The sequence below is a fragment of the Haemorhous mexicanus genome, chromosome 3 (assembly GCF_027477595.1).
Source record: "Haemorhous mexicanus isolate bHaeMex1 chromosome 3, bHaeMex1.pri, whole genome shotgun sequence".
NCBI lineage: Eukaryota > Metazoa > Chordata > Aves > Passeriformes > Fringillidae > Haemorhous > Haemorhous mexicanus.
This window is the reverse complement of record NC_082343.1, coordinates 94,408,100-94,435,937: the sequence shown is the minus strand read 5'-3', so window position 1 is coordinate 94,435,937 and position 27,838 is coordinate 94,408,100. Positions and strand designations below refer to the sequence as shown.

Sequence of the window (27,838 nt, the reverse complement as noted above, 5' to 3'; positions counted from 1 at the left end):
TGAGTTGTTTATAAAGGTAAGTATTAACTGAGTTTAATTCAGTAAATAACAATTTTGCAAAAGCCTGATAAAGCCTGATGTTGATGACTCTGGGTTCTGTTCATTTCTCTTCCCCAAGATTCCTCATTTAAGCTTCAAGACATGGTTTTGCAGGAGGATCCTGGAGGTTTGTAGGTGTTAGGTCAGTTCAGTGGTAGTGCAGTTTTATTCTTCTCAAGGGAGAATTCTCCTGGTTATTCTTGGTAAGCTGCTATTAAAATAAAACCAGAAATAAAATCAGGTTTTGGTACAGCTGACTCCAGCCTTGGGTAGAAGGTTCTTTTTAAAGTACTTACTGGAATTGACACAACAGAAGTTTAAAAATATAGTAAACCCTGTACCCAAGAAAGCAGCAACAAACCCATTTGAGATGAAAGGAAGTTCCTAAAAAAGACAGTTCCTAAAAAAAGCCAGAGGCAGCAAGACTCTGTGATGCCAGTTTCTCATTTGGAGGCTGTGGCTTGTTTTGTTTTTAGTGTCTGCTGCATCAGCAAGATGAATGGGTAAAGCCTGGATTTGGGCCTTGCCTGACCTGCCACCAGATGAAAATAATGAGTTGCCCTCGTGCACCTACTGCAGTCAGAACAAGATGTGAATCCTGTTGCAGCTCTGTGATATGTGCTTTGTCATTTGCTCTTGGTACATTCCAGCAGGCTCGTGGAGGCTGTTGCAGCCCACAAACTCACCACAAGGCAAGCACTACTTGCTGCATCCACTTTGGCACAAAGTGACTGGTCAGCAGTCAGTATTTTTTACTTTGGTGATTTTTTTTTTTTTTTAATAGTGGAAGGAATATTTGTTGTGGTTTCTCTGGCTTCAGATAAATGAGTGAGTGATCCAGTCTGGTTGCCTTCATTTGGAAGTTTCACACTCCTGCACCCAAGGATGGCTGATACTGTGTCCTTGTGGTCATCTCAGCCAAAGATGGGTGGTATGATGGGTGTACTGCATATTGAAGGTGTTTGCTTAAAGAGACATTAGAGGAGCTGAAGTCCATCATCAGACCAGCCAGCTGCTATCCCCAGAGGAGTGTTGGCATTCCTTGCTTTTCACTGCCATCCTTCTTCACTTTGTTAACCTGTGTAGTGGAAATCTGGATTTTTGTTATGCATTTTTCAGTCAGTGTCTGGGGAGAGATAAAGGAGGAGGTGTATTTTTCAGGCTTCTACAGTAATACTGTGTGGCACTGTATCTCATTAATGTTTTTTGTTTGTGCTTTTTGGTGAGGCAGTTTGAGATTCTGCTCTGCTGCAGGTAGTTCAGCAGTGTGTCCAAGGCAGTGCAGTGTTTGAGTCTGGCAGTAATTTCCAGGGTATACCTTGAGGTATGGCAACAGCCAGCGGTGGCATGGAATAAGAGCAGATGAAGTGTTGTTTTTCAGGGCTGACAAGGTGCTTGGATTCTTGCTGTGCAAACAGAGAAAAGTGGCTACCCTCTCTCTCCTCCTAATGCTGGTTCAGAGTGACTTGCATGTCATTCTATTTGATCAAACCCCCATCAGTCTAGACCTCAGGAGTCCCTCTCATCTCTTGAGTGATCCATGTGTGTGCCATTTTATAGAGTGGCTGAAGTACCTTCTCCACCCAACAGCGCTGATAACATTCCAGGCAGTTTCAACTCTGTTTTATAGCCAGAAAAAGTCTTTGACACGTGTTCTGATGAAGAAATGTCTGTCCTTGAAAACATAAGCCCTCTCTTCCCAGTCTCTTGTTTTTTTTCTCTTGCTGATGCTGTGAGGAGCCTGAGTAGTGAATATAACTTCTTTCTCTATAAACTTTTCCTTCTTTACTTTGTCTTTTGAGAGGTGGGTTTAATGGAAAAAGGCTACAAAATTTGCATGCTGTTTTATTAGCTATGAACAGGTAACCAGGGTAAATCAACTGACCACAGTGGTGGAGTGGATTTAATATTAACCTGCCAGTTACTGCATGCAAGTTCTCTTTATTCAAAGTCACAATTCCTAGTCTTAAAAGAATAAGAAGCAAAAAGGCACTCTTGTGCTACCATAGTTAGTGTAGCAATGGATTTTTCCATCCCCTGTGTGTTGCTCCAGGCTTTTCCCACAACTTCCCACAAATTTATGTGTTGAGATTATTTTTTCTGGTTTAAGTTCCATATTTTTGATAATCAGTGTATTGTAGGAAAGTGTGTACTTGAAACTTGTATAACACTGTTCTTTCCAGCAAGTGACCTGTTTGTGTCCTGCTTGGCCTGCTTCTGGTCTAGCTCTGATGCTTTACCAGTGCTGGCTGAGCAGCTTTTTTGCTGATCAGCTGCTTAACAGGTTTCACTACTTAGAGCTCGTAATTTCATTTTTTAAGGGAGAGTAGTGATGCCAGTGCATTTTTTAGTATATTGGTTGATACTATCCAGGTTTGCTGTAAATGTCTGCCTCCCACTGAGACAGAAGCACACTGTTTATCAGAAATGTCTAGACCTTTTGTTAATGGACAATTCACCACCATTCTTTGCCTTGACTCCAGAAATTAAAATTACTTTAGTTTTCAATTGTCTTGATAGGTGTGTTTCCCATCTTCAGTTTCTGACAAACACACAAATCTGTTTCTGTGCTTGGATTGCTGTCAGGGAATATGACAAAAACTGGTCTTGAGTATCAGTAATTGTTTTGGGTGTTCCCTTTCTCCTGGAGCAATTGTGAAATTTTCAGTGGGACAGTGCCTCCATCTTTTGTTGTAAAGTCAGGACTATAATCATTGTTCCACCAGCTGAATGAAGAATGTGATGATTTTTTTTTTTTTTTAAAGTGGGTAGCACGTGCCTGATTTGAACTGCCTCTATGAGCTGCTTAGCAGGAGCCATCCTGTCTCCTCGTCTGGTTGGTGTTGGAGACACTCTTTGTTTCATTCTGTTGTGCAGTTCTTGTGGCAGTGGGCTGGTCAGCCCTTCCTTGGAGGAGGGAGCTCCATGAATGTCGCTGGACTGTGAGCTAACTTCAGGTTCAAGGGTTCATGGCAGTCTGGTTTTGAATTTGTAACCTCCTCAGGGTGTTTGCCTCTAAACACTCTTGTTACTAGTCCATTAAACTCTGAGATCTTAACAAGCAGTTCATCTTTTCCTAGAAGACCTCTCCTGAAAATACAGTGTCACTGCTGTCCATGGACAGAACTGTGTGGCTCCTCAGTGATGTTTCAGAGAAGGGTTTTAGCAAACCTTCCTCGGCATTAAAACCAGGAAATGGACACCTGATGTACAGTAACCTTTGACACTGTTTCTCTGAGGTGCTCATCTGTTGCTGGGAATGTTGTCTTGGCTGAAATCTGATATGCAGCTGGTGCTAACAGCCAAACACAAAATGTTAGCAACACGCACTGTGGAAGACCAGTGCAGTAACTTTCCTCAAGATCCACAGATGCACACAGAGCTTGGAAATACCACTAAAGCATCAGCAGCTTGGATTTCAGTTTGTTAGCATCCCCAGAATAATGCAGAGAAAGTTTCAGTTGGACACAAAACTTATTAAATGCTTCAAAGTCCTGTCTTCTTTTTCTCCTGAAGCAGACTCGGGCAAGTTGTGGCGATGTGCTTGTGATGGAAACAGTCTGGTGCTATGAGCACACTCAGTAACTTGCCAGTTTCACTCAGTTCCAAAATAAATGCTGCTTTAAATCATTCTGAAGTTGCTCATAGGAGATAGGATTGTCCCATACTTCTGGGACATTAAACATTATAACCATGTCTACATGATTATAAACATGAGTGAATTTCTTTATAGCTTGTTAATGGCATCCTGGAGTTTCACCAAGCAACTTAAAACCAAATCCAAATGAACTAACAGAAAGGTTTGTTTGAATATTACTGATGACTTTTCTTCATTCATAAGGGTAGAAAACTTCAAGTCAGAAGAGCATTTGCATAGTGGATGTTTTTAGGATAACCTACAACAATTTTTAAAATTGTATTTTCAGAAAATATAAAAAATCTTATCTTGATAGTTAATACTTAAGTATCTGAGTTTGAAATTAAATTGAGTATTTACTGCTAGCAAAGTGTATAAGGCTTGCTTCCATAATCATTTCAGGCAGCTGTTATACTGCCTCTCCTCCAGTGGAAGCATATTCAAGGATGCCTTTGTTTCAGCAGCATTTTGTTTAGCTTTGTTTTCATGTGAGTTACACAAAGCTTTCTTAGAAACAGCCTTTTGTACTTTAAAAAGGGAATGAGTCTGAAATAGTTTTTGATTATTAGAATTTGTTGTGTGTAGTTGTACTTTGAAGCTGGAAAGTGTTTATGTTCTAGGAAATGCATCCTTAAAACCATTTTCTCTCCCATAATTGTGCTATTTAAGCAAATAATCTTTTAAATAGAAAAATAGGTGAGAATGTGTTTGGGGTTTTGAGTTGAATTGTAGTAGCAGGTGTATGAGCATTGAAATGTTCCAGGTAACTGGATTCTACTTGCCAGTGGAGACCAGGCTGTGGCTGTGAGCAGGGTGTTTCACTGTCAGTGTGATTTCAGAGACAAGGGAGGCTTTCATATTTTGGCTTTTATTGTTAGGCTGTTTTGGATTCTCTTTCATTTACCAGAATGTTTTAGGGTGATACATAGCACTTGCACACCTTTGTTTTCTGGAGGAAATTTATTCTCTCGGGCATCTCTTAGTGAGATCTTATCAGAATAGACACCTTGTGCTTTGTGAGAACAATTTGTCCTTTTAAGTACAGGGGTATGATACAGAGCAGTAGTTATGTTATGGAGAGACTGCCTTTGAAAAGATGAAAAACATGTTGAAAGGAGGTAAAAACGTCACTTGACTTGCTGGTGAAATACTGAAGCATAATGGTCTGTTACCAATCAGTTAGACTCATTAACAGTGAAAGGAGAAGAAAAATGTGTTTCCATGGAACATAATAACTGCTAGGCTGATAAATATTTTCTCCCTCCAAACACTTCTGGTTTTACAAAACAAGCAGTGTTACACCGCCCACACACCCATGGAGCTTAAAGTCCTAAATACAGAATTTGCCTTCTTTGTTTCATTCCAGTTACTGTTGAGAAAATGTAAATCTGTGTGCATCTCACTTTGTGTTTGCTGCTAATGGCTGAAACCAATCACATTTAAAATTTTTTTTGGTCTTAGCTTCCCCACATTCAAAACAGAAGAAAGAACTTCCAAACTCTACCTGTATAGTAAGAAAACCAATTATAATCTGTAAAATTCTGTAAGGAGAGCTGACTTTTCTTTCTTCATATTAGGGTATTTGTAGCCTCCTGTCTCAAAGCATGGTCTTGTAGTATTTAATAAAATGAGAATGAGCTAATAAATTACTGGAAGTTTTTAAAGAGAGCTCCATTTTTGGAGTACAAATCTGCTGTCACCTGAACAACATTGAGGGGTAATGGAAGCTTGTTGCCTATCTAAATCAGTTTTCATTAATACATCAGAGTAAGGAATTGGTTTTATTTTTGGCAGGGAGGAGAAAATCCAGTAAAAAAATCAGACTGAGAGGTTGAATTCACTAACTTACTTCCAGCCCTCTCCCTTTTCTTTCATCAAAAAGGATCAAGTTGTAAAAAACAATTTGGGATTAAGATTTGTTTGCAAAATAATAATAGCCTGCACTCACAGCAGTAGTATTCATTGGCTTGGCTACTCCATTTTACTTTGTGGAAGTGTAATTCATGTGTTTTGCATATAGCAGGTAGGTGCAAGCGTAGGCTAAAGGGCATTTCTAATTGTTCCATTCCATCTTTTGCCATTGATACAACCAAATCATGAAACTGCTTTCATAAAGACAATGCTATTCACAGTACTATGCAGATCTGGTGAAAATTCTTTGCCAAAATTCTTCTGTTGTTTCTATTTTACTTTCTAGTACTGGAGATCAATAATATTAAAGACTGAAATTTCTTGGGTTACAGGTGTTAAACAGGTACTGAATTTTCCTTACAGCTGTATGTCAGCATGAGGAAAAGCTTCCTGCCACAGGAGAAGGCAGACAGGGAGCAGGAGTGCCCTGTAGCTCTGTGTTCCCAGCTGAACTACAGGGGGCATAGGGATGTAAAATCTACTGGAAGCTGCCACTGCAGCTGAGGGTATGCCTGAAATGATGAAGGGTTTTCAGCATAAGCTGACAATTTGAAATCTGTCTGTTACTTTGAGAGAATAGTCTTTTACTGGTTTTACAGAATTTTGCAGGCTGAGTTTGAGAAGCTGTTGTTTAGGATTAGGTATCAGGGTCAAACAAGGATGAGATGTTTTCTTGGAAGAAGTTAAATGCTTCACTGTACCCATGTTTATTTTTAGAGTGAAATTGCTTTATGACTTCCTAATGAGCTTAAAAGTTGACAAGGATTTGAGCTGTGTCTTGAAATACCCCGAACATTGAGAGATGGCACATTAGCTAGTCTGAAATACAACTGTCCAAGCCACTGGCAAACAATTTCACTGAGTGTACTGTTTGTCTGATTAGAATTGCTATCCCCCTGGTTAATATTCACAGAAAGCAAAGTTTCTGTTTAAGGGTGCCCGATGTTTTCTTATTCGAGACGAGTGTGAAGAAATACCAGGAGATATCCTGCCTTGCATTTTGAATTGTCAGGAGGAAAGGGAGCCACTGATGTGTTGTGATTGTTTGTGCTGCTTTCCCATTGATCAGCTAAATTGACAATCAGCTCCACTGTCCTGAGCAATGTGGTTTAGAATAACTAGAAATATGGGCTATTTACCAGCAAATAGCAATATCACTGAGTGTCAGTGCAGTTCAAAATGTGGTTTAACAGCAAATTTCCTGCAGGAAAAGGTCAATCATGCCTTCCTTGTACAATACAAATAATCCTGTGATGGGGTTATCATCTCTTCAAGACTCACAGGAAGACTCACTTGTTTTCCAATGAGATGCTGGGGTACTGTCCATTTCCATTTCTCAGTGTTTTCAGCCATCTAAAACTGAAAGCAAATGAAGAATCCCAAGGGGACAACCTTCTTTGGCAGCTGAAGATGAATCAGTGTGTCCAGCATGAACAGTCTTGTCCTATTTCCTTGTCTTTTTCCACCTTAGATCTAATAGAGATGGTGACATCTGGGTTGCTGGTAGCAGCAGCGTATCTCTGTGTGTGTGTGAACCTAACCATTCTGCATTTAAAAAGGAAAACAGAAACTTAAAGAACTGTTAAATCTGAATCAAATACCTGTTAAAGCATGTGAAAGTCCCCATGTGCTTCTGATTGTCCCATCACAAGCTTGCTGAAAGTTTGTTTTTGTTAGTTTGTTTTCTCCATTGATGTATCTTATTTGTTTGGTATCAGGCTGCTTTTTGCCATTGGATTTGTATTACTGTAAGAAAATACAGAAGTGAGATTTAAAGAAAGCGTCAAAGAAAGACAAATGTTACTTTGAAAAATTCTAAAATTCTGTGAAATTTAGGTATGTAAGCAAATTTGACACAACTTGTCATGTATAAACTTCTGAGCAGGAAAGGTGGAGTATTTTGGATGCAAATAAGTAATGGACATTTTGGGATAACTGGACTATGATCACTTTGTACATCAGCAATCCTTAAAAGATCAATTAAGTGTTGTGCTTTCTATTGGTACCATTCAACAAATGAAACATTTTATTTAATGAATAAATGAAGAGGGAAGTGACTTAATAGTTTTTTTTAACTCAGGTCATGAGATGAGGTGGTCACTGAAGGTCTGAGTACTCTTGTTTGTTTTCTCAGTAGTACACTTTATTGAAGACTGTTGTCCATCATTAATTCTTCTTTAAGTTGCTGAAGGTAGGCTTGGTCCCATGCTCTTGTAAGTCCTTAAAGGCTTCCACTATTTTCAGCAGCCTCTGCTTGCTCTTTGTATCACCAGTAACACCCATTAACTGGCAAAGGGTCTCTGTGGGACTGAAGGTACTTCTAAAGGTAAAAAGGGAAATGCAGTATTTGCAAGGATCTAAAATACCTTGCAGAACTTGCCAGGAGTTTCTGCACTTACATACCTCAACTGCTTTCTTAAAATCTATTCATTGCCTTTTTTTTTAATGTCCTCTTTCCGTCAGGACTCTATTAAGTGGCTTCCCAAGTCTCCTAAACTGTACAGTGGCCACAACTGGAGCTCCCAGGGCTCTCGCTGGGCCTCATTGAAAGGGAAGGAAGGTTTTCCTGGTGGTAACCTGTACAAATTCAGCTCTGCTAATGGAAAATGGAGAGAAGGAAGGATCAGTCCCGAGCAAGAAGCAGAGGAACTCGAGGATCCTGATGATGTAAGTAGTCTTGAAATTGAGAGACAATGTGTATCTGTGAAGAGGCTGTAGCTGCTCACACTGCTGTGCAGCAGAGCACTTTGGGTTTGTGGGACCTGCACTGCTTCTACTCTCATGTCCTTGCTTGTGCAGAGGGTACAGAGCTGTGTTCAATGTCCTATTCCTTCACTTTGCTTGCAATTAATTCATCCAATCCTCAAGAGTACAGTTTGACCTGGAGGTTAAGATGAGTAACCTGAGCAGTGATGAGACCCATTTTTTACTTTACTCCTGCTTACATCCCCAGTTACCAAGCTCCCTCCATCTCTTTCAGGTAAGTAGGTTGCTGGCAGCTCTTGGGGCTCAGCATCTCCCTAGGCCTGGCTGGTAGAAAAGTGAGGTTGCAGTGCTCCTGCACTGCATGTTGATTTGGGGTGCTGCTCTTCCAGGGTGCTGGTATCTGTGAGCCCCTGCCTGCTGTAATTTCTCCAGCCCGTGCCTGCTGGGTGCCTGTCACCTGTGCTGCAGCCTGGCTGTCCTCTTGGTCCTGGCCTGGGAAAAGGAGGTGGTGATTGCACTCTTGCAGCCTTTCCCTTTCAGGGCATTGCTCGCCATTCTTCCTGATGTTACCTGGGAGATGAGGCAGGAATGGGGGCTCCTGCTCCTCTTCCAGGACCTCTGCTTTCTTCCTAGCCCCTGTGAGTGCTGCTGGTGTGCCCCCTCCTCCAGCCCACACTTCTGGCTCTTGCTCATGGCCTTCTTCCCTGGCACTCACAGCCCTGCAGATGTGTCCAGGTTAGTCAGCCTGGCACTGTAAAGAGAAATCTCTCTCAAGAGAAGAAAGATAATTAATGTTTTATGTGAGTCAAAGCTAAGCAAATTCCCTTTTAAGTGAAAGTGGGAAGCAATCATGCCTTGTATGCTTTCCCTGGGCTTGGCAAGGCTTTTTTCCATCCTAACCAAAAAGAGATTGTGGGAAAGTGCCAATATAGATTGAAAAATAAACTGTCCAGTGGGGTTCTGCACAGCTGTTCAAGGTAATTCCACTACTTTTTATTTTAGTATTAAACTTCCAAGCTTAGAAAAACACTTGTGGAGTTTATTTTCAGAAGTGTTGATGTGTGTTAGCTGCATCATTTTACTGCCAGCAGAAGATAGAAAGATTTGTGCAGTAAGAAGATCTGATTTGACATGAACCCATCAAATTAAGGAGCAAAAATCAGCTAAATATAAGTAAAGCGTTCCTAAAATGTGAACAGAATTTAAACATTGTGTCTGAATTTAATTTAACCCTTTGCCAGGAATAACTGATAGCTGGAAAACATCACTACATTTTACAGTCAAACTTGTCTGAAGCTTTAATTATTTGGTGGATGTATTTTAATTGTGTATTTCTCTTTTTGAGCCCTTGTGGTTTAGGTAAGCACAGGGTGACATTGTGAGCTCCTCACTGCATCTCAGAGTAGGTTAACCCTAGGGCCAGGCTTCAGAGTAGGCTTTAGTATGCATCACCTTTGAGGTTCCATTTCCAGGGGACTCCTAAATCATTTAAGTGTGCAGGTCTCCACTCACTGCCATTTGGAACTGAAGTCAATCCAATGACTGAAACAAAGTCTTAGATGCCAAGATGTAGATGCAAGGGAGGGGCTTGCCTTCCCTTTCACACCTAGGCTCCCAAGAATGGAATGAGACTTTTGAGGAACTGTAAGAAACATTTTATTTTCTGTATGGAAATATCTTTCCTTTGCCTTATGTGTGTGATTCCTTCCCCCAGAACAGTGGATTCAGTGCTACAGAGCTGCCAGAGGCTGCCCAAATTAGTATTGTTCTCATGCTCTGCTCTTTTCACAGGGCATTGCAGGACTTGTGCACATATGGATATGTATGTGTTACCTGTGCTTGTGTGTGCCAGGGAATCTAGTGAAAGGATATACAAAATCCCAGTCCTCTCTCTGTTCCTACAATTTCAACCCCAGCATTGAAGGCAGAACATGCCCAGAGAAATAATGGTAAAAGAAACCTTTGTGTGTTTGCTGTAAAGTTCCAGTTTTGTCTTCAGTGAAATAAATTCTATCATACAGCAATGTGAGGGTGAGGAACAAGTTCATGTTAGCACGGGTTAGGTGTGTGTTTCAGATTCTCCTTGCTGTTGCTGTGTTTACCTTTTTTATATTTAACCCTCAGGAACCCATTTCCAAGTTTTCCGGCAGCCTTTTTGATAGCAAGGAAAGCCTGCGAGATCAAAGAAATACCAGAGCAACGCTTCAAGAAAAGCACAAGCTGGCCATGAAAGGGAAGGCTCCTCCAGGATCTACCAGCTCTTCCAGGGTGCAGCCACCCGTGTCAGCAGCAGGCAGCTTCCCCAGCCAGAGCGGCCGGGCTGCTGAGGAGCTGCGGGTGCTGGATGTGCCGCAGCCCCCGCTGAAGGTCTGGGGCTGCTGCAGGGGCTGGGCTTGCTGCTCCTGGGGGCTCTGCATGTCTGGGGCACTCCCTGTGCCTGTGGGGCACTCCTCTTGGGTGAGGCAGTGTATGAAAGATGCAAAGAAGGGGGGGATGTTGCATGGCAGATGTCATGAAGCCTGCCTTAAAGAGAGTAAGCTGAGGGTTGTCATTGCTCCCCATGGCTGGCATGGGAAAAGAATTTCCCATTAAGAAACCACAACAAAGCCCACTTTCCTTGCAGCTATGCATCTCACTTCATATATCCAGTTTTGGTGTTTTGAGGCCAAGTCAAAGGTATGTGCAGGTGGGCACTAAGCTGAGTCTTCATTCAGTCCATGGTTTCAAAGCAGTGCTGATAAGTCTTGCATGTGCCAGTGTTGAAGTGTAGCACCATTTTTCACAGGGCTGGGCTCTCCAGGGGCATGTCTGTTGGTGTTCAGAGTGGGAGGCAGATTTTCAATGCTCACATAATTATTAGGCAATATTTTTGATTAATCAGGTCACTTATCCATTATAATTCTTTTGCAGGTAACCATTACTGTGTGCAGTCAAATGGGGAGCCTTGGTATTAGCATTGCTGGTGGAAAGGGCTCATCTTCATGTAAAGAAAGCGATGAGGTACATTTCATTATTAAAAATTTGTCTAGTGATTGTTAGGAATAGACTGAGAGTAGTTCCTTGAGTTATTGTGTGTGAGATTGTCCTTCATGTAACATTTCCGTTTTTCTAAAGCTAACGAGGGTATACACAGGCAGCTTATTTCCCAGAGTAGGATCTGGCATTAGATTTTGATGGAGGGGTGCTCCAGAAGGGATGACTTGGGAGAGATACCCAAATGTAAACCAATGATTTTGCAAAGACAACCTGATGGCTGAAGCACTGTTGTCTAATTCTCACTTTCTGCCTCAATTTGGGGTCACTCCCTTGGCAATCTACATGCCTCTCCCATCTCATTTGCTCATTCCCAGGAGCTAACTTGATTTGAGAGAAATATTTCACACATCTTCTCACTGATTTATCTTTAAAATAAATCTTTGTTTTCCAGTCTGTTCCCCATGGCACAGTGTAAACAATTACTGACTTTTGTCTTTTGTTCATTGTTGTATGTGTCAGCTTTGGAGGCTTTTTTTTTTTTTTTTTTTTTGTCTTGCTAATGTGCTAAGGCATCTAGTTTTTAATTGTATGGAGGCAACAAAACAATAAGTCTTGAAAATTAATTACTTCCCATTTGCTTTTTATATCAATGGGAGAACAATGGGGAAGCTGTCACTTCTGAAACCTGTGTTTTGTGTTACCAGGGGATCCTGATTGCACGGCTGCCAAAAGATGGTCCACCAGACTTGGCTGGTGTACAAGCAGGAGACAGAGTGGCTGAGGTAGATGGGTTGTTTGCCACTGTGGAGTGTGTTCTCTTGTTGTTGTCTTTAAATCAAACCACTTAGAGTCTGGGAACTTGGCATCCAGATCTAGGCTGGCCTTAGCTTTTTAGATGCTTGCCATTATGAAGAAATTATAATAACATTAAATTGTTGTATTCCTTCTTATTGTGTTCTAGTTGTCAGATCTTTATGTTCAAAGTGCTTAACAAAATATTATTCACTTAAATGAATGATTTACAAAGGAAAATAATGGTCTTAAGTGGTTATGTAAGTACAAATGAAGTATTTGATCCAAGAAGCTTTCTTGTGACATGGTATTGGATTTACTAGATGAGTTCATTACAGTTGTAACAAAGTAATAAAGACTAGATGAGCTTGTTTCCCCAAGGTAATGTTTGGTGGGAAGAGAACAGCTCAGAATAACTCTCCCGATGGAGGCTTGCACTGCCAAGTGCCAAGGGATAAATGTGCCCCTCGGGCTGCTCCACCTCAAGCCTCATCTTTCCTAGCAGAAGCCACATTCTTGAGCTTCAGAATTTCCCATGAACAACAGGGAAAAAATGATCACATATAATTTTATATTACATACTTTTGATGTACTGTTTGGTTTCTACCTGCTGAGAATGGTGGAGAAGGAAGAGAACCTCTACAAAATTACTTTTAGGTGAAACTGGGCCATATTTCTTTCAGTTCTTGTTCTCCTAAACTGTCATTTATACTTGGTTAGATTAATAGTTTTTACTCCAGCATAGTTCATATTGAATTAAGGTGGGAAAGATATGCAAGAAATATTGCATATCTGTTAAATTGTTAGGAGTAATGATACAATCTCTATCAGCCAAAGACTTTAATGATAAATTAATCTACTAATTTTGTAAAATTATGCAATGGAGTTATTAATGGAGTGTGGTGTTCCATAATAAGTAAATATTGTGTTAGTTTGACAGTTCTTAAAAGGTCAATTGTAGATAAAAATCTGTATAATTTTGCATTTTTTCTTTTATGAAAGGTATTGTAACAAATGGGAGAGACTGCAAATAATTCTCTACATATTTCACATTATCAGATGATTGGGAAAAAACCACAGGATTTTTAGTTGCTGTACCTTTACCTTCTGAGCAGAGTTTCTGATCAATGTAGTATCTTAAAAATCAACCCCATTGCTCAGCTTCCTCCATGAGGCTATAATTAATTTTTTTTTTTTTTTTGGAGACTATTTGAAATATACTTGGTGGTAAGGTCTGTTCACTTAATCAATAGTGAAATAAGTGAAAAAGAAGAAATTTTGGTTCCATCCTGTTCTGCCCTGCTGTTATTGTACAAATAGTTAGAATTTCTCCATCTCCCACAAGATGGCAGAATCATTCATCTGTTTAAAGAATATAGAAAACAACTCTCTGCTTTTTTTGTGTGTGTGTGTGATGAGAAGGAATTAATGAGGTGTACTATAGAAATACTGCTGGTTTTACCACAGGACTAATCTGTGTACAAATAACAAGCATTTTTCTCTTGACACTATGTGTTACAACTTCTTATTCTTGAACTGGTAATTTCAACAGTTCAAATATAAAATTCACCAAAAATGGGAAACAGCAGGAATTGCAATTTTGTTTGCTTTTGTTGTACAACCACATGTAGCAATAAGGCCAGTTTGTATACTAACTTGAGAGGGAGGGAACTCCTCTTCTTAAACAGCATTCAGAATAAAAATGTGTTTCTGGTGTTTTCTTTTGAAGGCAACCTTTGTTTCAGAGCCTGCTGCCCTTAATGCTGGTCCTACTGAAGCTTCCCCCAAGGGCAGCCCCTCCCCGACAGTCAACCATGTCATAACAGTAAGTAGGATGCCCCCAGTAAATAACAAGCCTCTCTTACCCAAAAAAAATTGTGTTGTCTTAATGTTTGTGTTGTCTTTATATTAATGGTAATAAAAATTGGTACAGAACTCAATGCATGTCAAAGATCAGAGACCTACCAAGCATTTAGGTGGCTGTCACTGCAGCTGGGACATGGCTTCTGGAGGAGCTCAGCTCCTGGGAGAGCACCCCATAGCAGAGCAGAGCTTTTGAAGCACTCTGGTTTGGGGACTTTTGGGTGGTGTCCATTCCCCCCAGTTTGAGTCATCATTCTGCTGTCTGGACTCTAGCTAGTGCAAGGAGCAGCATTTCCAGGGTCCCTCTTTTAGGAGGGAGAGGGTGAACTGCTACCTGGAGGTGACCATTTTCATCTTCTGACGGGAGGGGGAACTTGTGTCACAGGCTAAGACACGCCTGTGTTTTGGGTGACTGGTGAGAGAAAGCTTACTGCACATGTCACAGAAGGCAACAGCTGAGCCTGCAGGGTGGCCTTTAGAAATGCACTTTTTTGAGCTTCTCTAGCAAGTTCAACTTTCTGAAGACCAACCCTCATCTTGGTCATCTATGGGCACCACTGAAACTATGGCTTCACTAGGAAGATACAATAAGATCAAGGTATCTGAATAACTAAGGTCAAAAAGCATCTTACTTGTATGGAGCTTGAAGTACCAGGAAGCAACAACTGTTTTTCCTACAGCAAATGCCAGAGGAATGCTTTGATTCCTCTTCTTTCAGTCTTTGTTTAAATCTTTTTCCGTGAATAGCATTCACAACATTTTTTGCTAATGGCAAAAAAGGAAAGTATGTGTATTATATAAAAGACTGTAATCAATGACCATATCAGTTTTTATTAACCATTCAGATAACTAACGTGATTTGCTAGTCGACTGAAAAAGTGAGCAAATAGTGTTTTTCTCTGGTTTCCTGGGTTAGTCACTATTTGACATGTTGAACTACAGCTTTTGTCCATAAGATAGACTAAGAAAGGTTTTCTCTTCTATTAGTTGCTTAAAGAAACTTATTTTGAGGCCTCTGGCCTCCAACACCATCTTGTAGATCATAATTTAGACCAGTTTTATTTTTCAGCTTAAAACACTCTCATCAATTGGGGTTTTTTTTGTCCAGTTGTACCCGGTAGCTGTTTCTTAGTCTTTATCAGCATTGCATGAAGCATGAGCCTTCCTGTTAGAGGGGCCACTGTTGGGAGGGTTTATTCATACATTGGTGGTGGCCTGGATCTGTTGCAGCAGTGTCAGAATTTTAGTGTTTTCATCCAAAAAGGAGAAATTACTGTTTTTTTATGTTGCATGCCTCCCTTTAAATTTCTTCAGGTGTAGTGGGGGGAGGAGGCAGATTAGACTGAGATACTTAGAGCAGAGTACTCACAGGGAGTCAAGTGGCTGAATATGTCCCAAGTGTCAAAAGTGCAAGTTCTTTTGTGAAGAAACATTTGTATTTCTGGTTTTGTTTCTTTTTTGAAATCAAAATCTTGGTGCTGTAGCAAATGGTACATGTTATTGCCTGTAACCTGGAGCAGCATTCCTCAATTTTAGGGATTATGGGCTTGTGGGGAGTATCCTGCTGACTTGGAACTGTTCAATTTCTCATCTGTTCTCACTTTGAAGTCCCTCTTATTTCTCAGTAACTGAAGGAAATCCTATTATCTGAAAAATGTTTAGAGCCTGGCTTCTCATGGAGGACTTGCTTTGCATGTTCAGACAGGCAGGTGGTGGTAGGACCTTAATGCAGAATCTTCTGCTGTGCTAGGAATATGGGAAGGTTCATTTCCTTTGTGTTTCTGATCAGGTTTCAATAGAAGATGGTTGTGTCTACATCAAGGGAGGGAAGGATTGAGGCATAATGGCAGAGAAACCAGAGACTCCTATTACCATTCTGCAAAAACTGAGTATGTGCCAGATGGTGTCATCTTTCTTCTCCCTCTCTTCCATGTCATCATCCTGCCTTCCAGCAGATAATGTCTTCATCTGTTTATTTTTATTGAATTTTAATAAACATCCTCTTTGCATATGCTCTCTGTGATAATATTTATCTCATTCTTGCTTGCCACAGCCCCCCCCATCTCTGAGCCAGCTGCTCTGGCATTACAGCAGGCAATGCTGCTGCCAGGTTCAGGTTTCCTCTCTGCTTTCCACAGGCTTGGTTGCTCTAACTGCTTCTAAAAGGCTCATGTAATTGTTAACTCATCCAGCCAAACTCAATTTCAAACCTTTTGTGTCAGCTTTAAGATTTCATGACAGTGTGAATGACCAGTAATTAATTGGACAAACTAAATGTTCTTTCACAGTGAGTCATTGTTTTGCAAAGGAAAAATGAGAATCTTCCTTGGTTTTAATTATAATTGAGTATTTTGCTGACATGTAGATAGAGGGCTCAGAACTTTAATTAAAAGTAGATAGTTTTTACATACTGTATATTATAGACTTGCCTCAGTTATGGAACACCTCAAAATTATAAAAATATAATTTATTTAATATATATATAAAATTACAAACATTTGAATTGAACCTAAACAAAAAAAAAAAAAAATCAGGGATATAAACAAATGCCCATACTGACTTTAACAGAAGGAACTTTTATGTGGATTATGGTCTTCATTTCCAGTTTTGTTATTGTTTCCTATCTATTCTCTCAAACATAGAGCCAACTCTTCGCAACTTTTCTCCATCATAAATATTTTCATTCAACCTCTGACTGAAATTCCCAGAGGATTTTGTCTGACTGAATGGAGAGTGTTCACAGGTTTCAGCATTTTTTCTAATTTCATAACATGCATCATCATGCCATCTTCTTTGACTCATTTTTGAGGCTATTAACATAATAAGGATATTAGGTAGTTTGTAATTAATATCAAGTCTTCAAGATATTTCAGTCTAGTATTTAACTTAAATTCTTAGCATATTATTTGATTTAATTGTATGCCTTTGTCCTGGGAATTTCCTCAATTATATTTTTTCATTTAGTTCACCTGGGTGCAAGTGTCACTGATACTGGGATTTTCAAGGAAGGGTAAAGTAAGGATTACCAATTAAAAGTGATTGTGTGGATAAATAAATAAAAAGTGAAGCTTACAATACTGAAAAAAAATCTGAAGAACTTCTTTAGAAGGCTAAAAAAGCCAAATTTTTTGGCTGCTCTGTTAAAAATACAGAGATACCAAATGTTCCTAAATCTGCTGAGAAAACAGACAAGTGTACTAGAACCTGTAACATGTATCAAAATGAAATCCTCTTGTGCCTGCAGAAGGTGCATAAGCAGGTACACCACCTCTCACAGGATGCAGTTGCAGGTCTTCTGCCTTTGTCTCATATTGTTCATGTGCAAGTTGTGAGAAGTCTTACATGGGTGAGAATCCCAGCAGATCTACCTTCTTCATTTCCAGCTGATAAAGACTTTCCAAGAAAAAACCTTGATCCATTTAAATTAGTTAAAAATCTTCAAAAATCTAATTATCAAGCCCTTTCTTAATTCATCTGAGCATGTCTAAACATATCAGGAAACTGAAATCATCCAGCATAAAATAAAACTTGTATTTCTTTAATCATTGTCTTTCTTTGTTGAATTTTAAAAGCAAAGCCAGTGGAGTACTCAGGTCAGAGGAGCAGAATAAAAGGAGACAACTAAAGTCAGATTCAGAACGTCCTTATCATGAACAAAGCCAGGTTTCTTCTTAAGCTTGTTCCAAACAGGAAAGACCTTGCTCACATCACATGCAGTGTTTGACTGACCTATAGCACTATAACATCTACTGCTTCAAGTTTCTTATGAGGAACTGCTTTATCCCTTCTCCAAAACATTTTCCTAACTCTTTTAATCTTGTCAGGTAAGGGTGTTGGTGTTTTTATGTTTTTCTTTTCTATTTCTATTCTGACAAGCTGAGTTTGTTTAAGAAGTCAGGAATCTAACTCTCCCCTGCCTTGCATCTTGTGCAGGTTTCCATATGTTTCTAAAGAAGCCTGTGAGCCTTGTTGGGTGAGGTAACCTCAGTCATCCTGTGAGCTCCAGTGGAGTGTGAGCACCCATGTGCCATGGGATTGCCTCCTCCATTTCATCTCCTGGTTTGCTTCTGCTTTTATCTAAGCAACTGAGTGCTTCTGAGTCGTGATGAAAGATGGAACATAAAAGGTCTGTGTTGTAGACATTGTGTTGGCCTCCATAGTGTAGTGGGTAGGGAACTTATTTACTGAATTTGAATTTAAGTTCCTGCTCCCAACAAATGCTTCTGTTTGCACAGTGTATCTTTTTCCTCTCTTCCTTTTAAGTAGTTTTCTCACACACTCAGTCGAAACTGACTCATTTCAAACTTTAAGTTCTTCAATTTTGCAAAGCTTGTAATTAACAATGCTAAATAGGAAAAACCTTTAAAAAGACAGAACATTAATTATCTTTTCAAGTTACCATATTAAAATACGTCCAAGTTAGAGAAAAATCTACAAAGTGAGCCCATCATATGGTAGACAATATAAGCACTGCAGACAATATAAGCAAAAAGATACAAAAGACAAACAGGCTCAAGCAAGGCACCTTGAACTGTGCTATAGGATAGCATATTATTTGAGAATAAAAGAGGATAAGTATTTAAAGAACTACACAAATAATAAACAATGTCCTCCCTGGTGAAAGGCATCCTCATGGACTCTGGGAGTACTGCAGGGGAAGAGACTGCACTGAGTTCCAGCAGGCTTCCAGACAGCCCCTGCCTTCCACAGGGGTGATGAGTTTTCTTCAAAAAATCAAAGGGTTGGCAGCTTGGACCACAGGTAGCACTGTTTATGGGGGCAATGCCTTTTAAGTCTCTTGATGTGGTCAGAGCAATGCATTTTCTTTCATGTTTTCATAGCATCAGGCCATAAGTGATCCCACACTTATATGAAAATCTACAAGTCAGGTTCCATTGTCAGGGAAGTCACTATCCAGTGGTACATTAGAAGATGAAAGAAATGGACCAAGGACAATTTTTCATACACAATTTGAATCCTATAAAAGCCTTTTGTGCTTGACAGCATTGCAGATATGACATGATGAGAATTGATCTTCCATATTTGTGTTGAGTTTGACAGAGCTCCATCTCTCTTGCCTTGTGCATTGCCCTTGGGAGGCACTTGGCAGAGAGCAAGAACAGAAAGGAGCTTTGCTCTAAATGTGACATGACCAAATGTCATATATACTGCATGCTGGAAGACAGATGAAACATGCAAGATGTTCTCTTGCTATTCCAAGAAGTAGAGAAAATACTCAGTTTTAAAACTGGGCTATAAAATATATCAATACCTAGAAAATTCACACAGAGGAAATTTCCATAGAGTGGAAATTTTCATAGAGTGGCTTGGGTCAGAATGTACCTTTAAAGGCCATCTTGTACCCCACTTGTAGTGACCAGGGACATCTTCCACTAGAACAGGTTGCTCAGAGCCCTATCCCACCTGTCCTTGAATATTTCCAGGAATGGGGAATCCACATCTCTCTGAGCAACCTGTTCCATTGTTTTACTGCTTGTCTGGTTCATTGACTTGCAGGAAATCATACTGAGCTGAATTAGATTTTGGAGTTGATCACTGTGCCCAGTGTGGGAACAGCAACAATGCAGAGGGATGGGCTGGTGGGGTAGCTGCTGCTCAGGCCCCTCACCAGGCTGCTGCACACAAAACTGAGGCAGCACTTCCAAAAGCATGGTGCCAGAACTCCTCTGTCAGTGCTTGAGAGTGGTGTGGCTGCTCCAAGGGCAAGGATGAATGAATTATGTGCTGCCCTCTCCCAGCCCCAAGCAACAAAAGGTGTTGTCATGAGCCAGTTGCTCCCTGAGGGCAGCAGCACAGGTCACACACATTTCCTTGTGCAGAGGTCTTCTGCAGCCAAATGTATTGAGGTGCTTCATCCATGCCTCACCGAAAACTTATCTTCCCCAGAGTGTAGGAGAGGTTTATACTTCTCTCTCCATCTGACTTTACAATTCCTGGGCTTTGGCCCGAGGTCAAACACAGCAGTAAAACAGCAGTAAAATGGCATTGTAAAGTGCTGGGGAAAGGGATGCAGCCAGGGATTTCTACGACCAGGAGAGTTGAGGGTGCACCATATAAAACACATGCTTAGTGAAACGTCCCTGATATGCTGTGAAAGGGGAGCTGTGTTGAACGCCTGGACAGGGTTTCCAGGTTCCTGTGTTGTCATACCCACAGCTGGGCATCAGCTGGTTTCTGTCCCCTTGGCCCTGCCCCAGCTGTGCCCTGGCTGCTGTGCCCGCTCCCGCCTGGAGCTGGGGTTGCTTGTGAGTGATGAACTCACAGGGAACTGACTGGATCTTGTTCTCTCTCTTTGACTTGTATTTCCTTGTTCCATTTTGGGGAGAAGGTTGGTTTTTTTCTATTGCTGCTGATATCAGTTAAGAACAGCATCAGATGCTGGTTTGTTGTGAACAGTGCAGCTCAGATCTTCCCTTTCTCTGCTGTTCTGTTGGATGCATTTTTTACATCCTCTTTTAAAAATTTTTATTTAAAAGTCCAGCTGTGTAATATTTTTTAGGGATGAGTAAATGCCCTACTTTACTAAATTAGATTTAGACAGTTTCTTCTGTGAATACAGTCATTATCAAATGTCATCTTTTGCATCTAGCAAAGGACTGTTTTCATTATTTAGTGAGAAGTCTAAATTTCCTGTTCAGGTTTAAAAACCTATTTCCATCCCCAGCGATGGCAAAACAGGTAAGACTAAGTAAGAAATCATAACATTGTTCATGAGGTTTACATAAACCCCTGCACAAGCTCTCAACTGTTGATAATTTTGTTTTCCCCAGTTAAGGGTACCATCCTTAGCACTGGAGTCACTGCAGATCAGCTGTAAAGTCAAATTTTAAAAAGATGCATGATTTAAATACAAATTTCAATATGAGCAGGGCTAGGCAGGCATCCCTATTACAGGTATTTTCTAGCTGGGGAATATTTTCTTTTAAATTTACCTGTTGGAACTAGAGTTAAAAGTATGTCTGGTTTTCTTGCTAAAAAAGGTCAATCCAAGTTCTTTCTTCCTGCCCTTATTCCATCAAACTTTGGCCTTTCATGTGTCATTTCACCTTCTGATTTGTAGCCTCTGTCCCCAGCAGCTGTGATTTGCCCTGTCGCTGCTGGCAATGCCTTTGATGAGAATCTTGGCTTGTAGCTGTGGCTGTTGCCTTGAGAACTCCCCTCTCTGGCTGATATTGGAGTATGGATCTGTGGGCTGGCAGAGGCCAGGGGAAGGGAAAGGCTCATCATAGAAAAACAAGATGATGGGTTTGTTCTGTTCAGTTTTAGTTTTGAAAAAATGATAAAAAGACATAATGAACTGTCTTTTGTGGACTGTTCTGTAACGTTTTGGACAGACATTTTGACTAGAAGTAGGCAAGGAAAGCTTCTGGAAATTAAAAATAACTGGATGTTAACCTGTTGGCAAGACATCTCATTTATCACGTTTTATTTTAAAAACTGCTTTCAAGCATCATAGCTAGTTGTGGGATTGTTCCTATCCTGTTTCAGTATGAAAGAATTTTTGCAGCCAACACTGCAGCTGAATTGCCCCAAGTTGTTCAGATGGCTTTATTTTACTTCTTCCTGCAGAGGCCCAGGAGTGCATGGGCAGCCCCCTGTCTGTGCTCCAGCTGAAGGACTCTGAGTTTCAATGCAGGCTGTTAATCCCATTAAATGAGAGTGCCTGAAATAATTTGATTTTCAGTTATGTGTGATTCAAACAAAACTGAATTTAAGTGTAGAAAGTCTTAGTGGTTATGTTAAGAAAAGTGACACAAACAAGGTAATGGCAGAAGTTTCCACAGAGAGCCCACTGGTTTTGCTACAGGACATGTAGCACTTTTTAAGCTCTGAAAATGTAATTTTGGGGGAAAATTAAAAAATAGTAACTTGTTTCAAGTAATGATGCATTTTTCTGAAAAAGTATTCTATGTATTTTGACAATTTGAGATTGAATAGTGGTTCCAATATTATTTAAATAATGATATTTAAAGCATGATGATAGAAAGTGAGTAGGAGGACTTTGCAATTTCAGCAGAAGAATTTTAAACAACTTCAAACACTGCTGAGTAACCACCAGTGGAGAAAACAATGGAATAATAGAAAATCTAGATAATTTGTCCTCCTACACTGGCATCAATTTTTTTTTGCAGAATTATCTTCAGAAGATGGAAGTTTCACACCTTCCCACCTGCCTTAGACAAGCAGCTCAGGTGCCTGTACTGGAAGGGTTTTCCATTGCCATCCTGAATGTCTCTGTGTTGCCCTGTCTGTAATGGGCAGTGGAAATAGTTTGCTTCCTCTTTGCTGTGCCATTTTTTCACATTGGAAATCTGTTCTATCTTCCCTCAATCATGCTGCCCCAGGAAATGTACATTCAAATACAAATAGTAAAGAAAAGCTCCAAGAGCAAAGCTTGCCTATTTACTAGGGTAATGCTGAGGTCAGTGAAGATAAACAGGGAAATAAGAAAGCGAAGATAAAATCCCTCTGGGATTCTGGGAAGAGAAGCACTGGGTTTGAGAAAAGGATAGAACAAAATATAATGCAACTTTAGAGTTGTTGAGTTTTGTTACTTTCATTTGTTTGTGGTTTGTTTTGTTGTTGTTATTTTGTTTTGTTTTAACAAAACTGAAAGAGTAAAGGAAGCTGATAAAGCTCATATTGTGATGCTCCTGGAGCTTGAATGTGAAGGGAGTGATAAAGAGTGCTGGGTTCTTAGGGGAGGGTTAGGTGAAGGTGGTTAGGCCACTGTGGATAGAAATGTGATGTGTGTTGCTTTCATCCATTTTGTGTTGGTTTTGCTTTATAGAGGAGCTTGATTGATAACTTTTGCTGCAAGGAGAGAGGGACTAGAGGCCTGAGCCTCTTTTCATTGAATTAGACCTTGTACAAATGCATGCTCTGTTACTTAGTTGTATTTGCAATTGCAAAGTTGGCACCATCCTCAGCTGGGAGTTGTTTTTCTCATTGGTGCCCATGATTCAGATTTGAGGAAGTGGGCTCCTCAGCAAACCATCAGGGAGAGAGGCTCACAGGAGGATGACTGGCTGCAGGGGAAGGAGCACCATGGTGTAGGGACAGTAGTGGCACGTGCTCCCATGGGGTTTCAGAGGGAGAGTGGGCAGGGAGATGTGCAGAAAGCAGAGGGGCAGAGATCCAGCTGCACTTGGACCGGGACATTTGATTTGTTAGAAAGACTCAACAGAATGTCTCCAAATCCGTGAGAATCAGTCTGTGTGAGCTTTCACCTGCCTGGAGAGGGCACAGAGGGGCTGCTGTAAATCACACCTCAACCCACTCTTCTCTTGGGAGTGCAGGTTTCCAGCCTCTGCAGCACCTCTGGGCTGAGACACTGTTCAGCCTCTGCTGTAGAAAATTGGTTGTTCATTTAGTGCTGGTTCCTCTTCACCTGCAGCAACATGAAACACTAGATGTAAGACTTCCCCAACAGCATGTGTTTTCTGGAGCAGTTAACACAATCACCTCAGAAATGTGTAAGGAGCACTTTTCATCAATTAAATTTATTTTATAATTTTCAGACCTAGTTCCATCATAATATTTGAAAGATAGTATGCAAGCAGTCACGAAATGTTTGAAGAAAATCTCTTTTAGAGATTTAGTTTTAGTTCTTTGGAAACTGGGCAGCAGGAACCATGCTGGAAAAGAGTACTTAAAAGACTAACATTCAGAATGGCTAAGGTCTGTTCTTCAAAATGACAAAAAGGTACAGGTGACTCAGCATTGCTAATGAGATACATGTCAGCCAGGGGGAGGTGTGCACATATCTATTTTTGAGCAGCACAGTACACAAAGAAAGGTCTTCCCTGAGCTTTAAACTGACAGCTCAATGAAATGCAAAGCCTGGTCCTGGATATGACCCCAGGTAACTTAGAGCACAGACCTCTGCAGTAGTTCTTGAGCTGTCAGAACTTCGTTATGTGACCCAGTAAAGCACCTGTATGTGTAGATGTGCGTTTGCTGCACTGCAAAGCAGCTGGCTGTTTTTAAGCAAGAAGCATATTTCAGCAGAGAACAGAACTATCCAGTGCAAGGAAAGCTTATAAATTATGGCATGTGTGCACGACAAAAACACATCTTCCCAGGACTTGTAGCTTTGCCAGTGCTTAGGATCTATATAGGTTATTTAAAGCTTCCAGAAATGTGCCCTTCTTAGTTTAAACAGAAGAAGGAGGAAAAAAGGTATATAATTGGGTGCCAGTGCACCAGGGTATGCACTAAATTTATACATGGTTTTAAAATTAGTTTGCATCTATCAGGGGTGAGATTCAGCTCTGCACTGACACCTGCACTGTGGTGTCTGTGTGTAGTGGGCTGTGAGCCGAGGGGAGTCAGACCTAGTGTCAGGGGAGCCTGGGGAATAATTCATTTTACTTCAATGCAGAAACCCCCTGGCTGAAAGTGCAACACCACAAAGCATCTATATGCTTGTGTCATTTCCTAAATCAAATAATGTACAGCGAGGAAATAATAGATAGACAATCGAATTGTGTGATGTCAACATGAAATGTTCTCATGAAGTAGAGGTAGCTGATAAATAAGAAATTCTAACTTTCCTGAAATTTTCATGCTGCTAGTAATTTGGCCACTTTATTTATTACACATCATCATCTTACCTGTTTGTTAGATACATTGGCTCACCCTTATATGTTTTCATTAAATGTTAAACCTTTTTTGGAAAGCAGTAAAAAGGAGGATGATTTTGTGCATCAGAGTGAAATGTGTAATAATCTATTCACTGATGAAAACAATTACTGATACATTATATGACTATACATCAAGAGCCTGACACTGGGGTTTTTCCCTCAGTTGCAGCATTTAAATGAATTTTAAAACATTGCAATACAATTCTCAAAGAACACAAAGTTCTTGTCAAAAAAAAAAACTGGAATCAAATCCATGTATGCATATTTTACTGACAAATTTAAACATTTATATTTTCTCTTAATGTTTCCCTTAAATATGTTTTGTCAGTAAAGAAGCTGAAATATGCAATTTTTCAAAGATCAATAATTGATATGATTTATGGTTCTTAATTAATCCTTTATTGCTTTCAGAGGGATGAATTGAATGAATTATGAAGTTAAATTAACTTTTCATATTTACTTGTCTTTATTTCTAAAAAGTATCTTAATATTTTTTTCACCTAGAGGAGTTTTTTTTAAAAGATTAGCTAATAAGAGGAAAAGGCAATTTATCCTAATTTGGCTTAATCAATGGCTTTTTGGCATAAACCAAAAAATGAAAGGAGGACTAAGGGGAATCATCCTTTATTGGAAGTGGTAAGAAACAGAGACAAAGGATAAGGAAAAGTCTGAGGTGCTTAATGCCTTCTTTGCCTCAGTCTTTAATAGCAAGACCAGTTGTTCTCTGGGTGCCAGTCCCCTAACCTGTAACACAAGGATAGGGAGTAGCATGAAAGCCCCCTAATCCAAGGGGAAGTATCCAACACCTGCTGCACAAGTTAGACACACACAGGTCCATGGGGAATCCAGCCAGGGGTGCTGAGTGTGCTGGTGAAGTGCTCCCGAGCCTCTTTCATCCTCTCTTGGCACTCCTGGCTAACTGGGCAGCTCCCCGCTGACTGGAAGTTGGCAAATGTGATTCCCATCTAGAAGAGGGGCTGGAAGGAGGATCCAGGAAACTTCAACTTGACTGACCTAATCTTCTATGACAAAGGGACCCCCTTAGATGTTGTCTACCTAGAATTTAGTAAAGCCTTTGACTTAATTTCCCAGAGCATTCTCCTGGAGAACCTGGCTGCTGATGGTTTGGAGAGGGACACTGTTGCTGGGTGAAAAGCTGGCTGGATGGCCAGGCCCAGAGGATGCTGATGAATGGTGCTACATTCAGCTGCTGGCTGGTCACTGGTGGTGTTTCCCAGGACTCAGTACTGGGGCCAGTCCTCTTTAATATCTTTATCCATGATCTGGATGAGGGGACTGAGTGCCCCCTCAGTAGGTTTGCTGGTGACACCAGGCTGGGTGGGAGTGTTGATCTGCTGGAGGGCAGGAAGGCTCTGCAGAAGGATTTGGACAGGCTAGATTGATGGTCCAAGGCCAGCTGTGTGAGGTTCAGTGAGGCCAAGTGTCAGGTTCTGTCCTTCAGTCACCACAGCCCCATGCAGAGCTACAGGCTGGAGGCAGAGTGGAAAAGGAGCTGGAGGTGCTGGGCTTCAGCTGGCTGAGCATGAGCCACTGTGTGCCCAGGTGCCCAGGAAGGCCATTGGCATCCTGGCCTGTACCAGCAATAGTGTGGCCAGCAGGAGCAGGCAGGGATTGTCCCCCTGCACTCAGCACTGCTGAGGCCCCAGTACCAGTGCTGGGTCCAGTTCTGGGCCCCTCGCTGTGAGAAAGACACTGAGGGGCTGGAGCCAGTCCAGGGAAGGGCAGTGGAGCTGGTGAAGGGTCTGGAGCCCAAGTGCTGTGAGGAGCAGCTGAGGGAGCTGGGGGCGTTTATCCAGGAGAAAAGGAAGCTCAGGAGAGACATTATCACTGTCTACAGCTACCTGAAAGGAGATTGTGAAAAGCTGGGGTTTGGTCTCTTCTGCCATGTAACAAGTGACAGGGCAAGAGGAAATGCTCTGAAGTTGTGCCAGGGTAGGTTCCTAGTGGATATTAGAAAAAAGTCTTTTAGGGTAGGTTTATATTGGATATTAGAAAAAAGTCTTTACAGAATGGGTGTTCAAACATCAGAACACATTGCCCAAGGAGGTGGCTGAGTCACCATCCCTGGAGGTATTTAAAAGACATGTAGCTGTGGCACTTAAGGACATAGTTTAGTGGTGGGCTTGGCAGTGCTGGGTTAGTAGTTTGACTCGATGATGTTAAATGTCTTTTCTATGATTCTCTATGGTGTTACACCTCTCACATATTTTTTTCTCATCACCTGTTTCCCCTGTCCCTTTAAAATATTCCTATTCAACACTTCCCTGCTCTTGATGTGATTCTTTTCTCTGAAATCTTTCCCATCTTGCTGAAGATACCTCGGATAATCCTCACGCGCCCGTCCACTTCCGATGAAGATGCCGACCAGTTGCCCCCAGACCCTGAGGACTTTGAGCCCGAGGAGCCTGACAGCACAGAAGGCCATGCCTATTCAGACTGTCTGAGCAGTGCTTTCTATCCTCCCTAATAAAGAAAGTACTTTTCTGGCAGGAGTCCATGGGTGGTTTTCTTTCCCACTGTTTGCTTACATTTAATGTAGTACTTGAACCGCTATGCCTTATTTATAGTGAAAACCATGACGCGGAGGATGGATTTGTGGGGAGAGCCCTGCTTGTATTTCTTTGCCTTGAACTTCCTTCAGCAAGAACTTGTGAACCTGAAATGAAATGCACTGGGTCAAGTTTTGGGAATATCACCACATGTTTCAGCAGCCACTTGTAAAGGTACCCTGCAGCACCTAAATGTAATGGAGAAAAAAGCAGGTGATTTTTATTCAGAAGGTACTTTACCCATTTGGAAACTCACTGAAAACAATTGTATAGTTGGGTGGGATTTTTAAAATCTTGTGTCCATGATTTGTCTATACAGCTCATCCTTCTCTCTCCCCCCAGGTTCCTTTGATTTGTCCCTTTTAATGTCATTTTCTATGAGAATTTAAAAAACAAAAAATCTCTCTTTAAATAGTCCTGTTTTGTTTTGTTTTTTTTTACCCACTGAGTAATGTTATCTGTGTTGGAATTCTGTATCTCATTTTATTGTAATAAAGAACAGTTTCTCCAGTTATATCAGTAATGTGAATGTATGTCAGATTTGTACAGGACCTGTAAGTTGTATTTTATTTATTTTATTAGGATCCAAATGCACGAGGCACCTTACGCAGCCATGTACTTGAGAGTGAAGTGAGAAGCAATTTCTTATGCATGAGGAACTGTCTGAAACTTCTTTT

At 40.8% G+C, this 27,838-nt stretch overlaps 1 protein-coding gene across 1 annotated transcript; it reads left to right on the top strand.

Annotated features, from left to right (window-relative positions):
* The first annotated feature begins 33 nt into the window (after positions 1–33).
* Positions 34–27,680, top strand: LOC132325419 (protein scribble homolog). Its single transcript, XM_059842730.1, has 6 exons — positions 34–8,254; positions 10,418–10,660; positions 11,204–11,293; positions 11,974–12,051; positions 13,791–13,886; positions 26,927–27,680. Exons 1-6 carry the CDS (start codon positions 8,033–8,035, stop codon positions 27,077–27,079), a joined length of 882 nt encoding a protein of 293 aa, XP_059698713.1. The 5' UTR covers positions 34–8,032; the 3' UTR covers positions 27,080–27,680.
* The last annotated feature ends 158 nt before the right edge of the window (positions 27,681–27,838 follow it).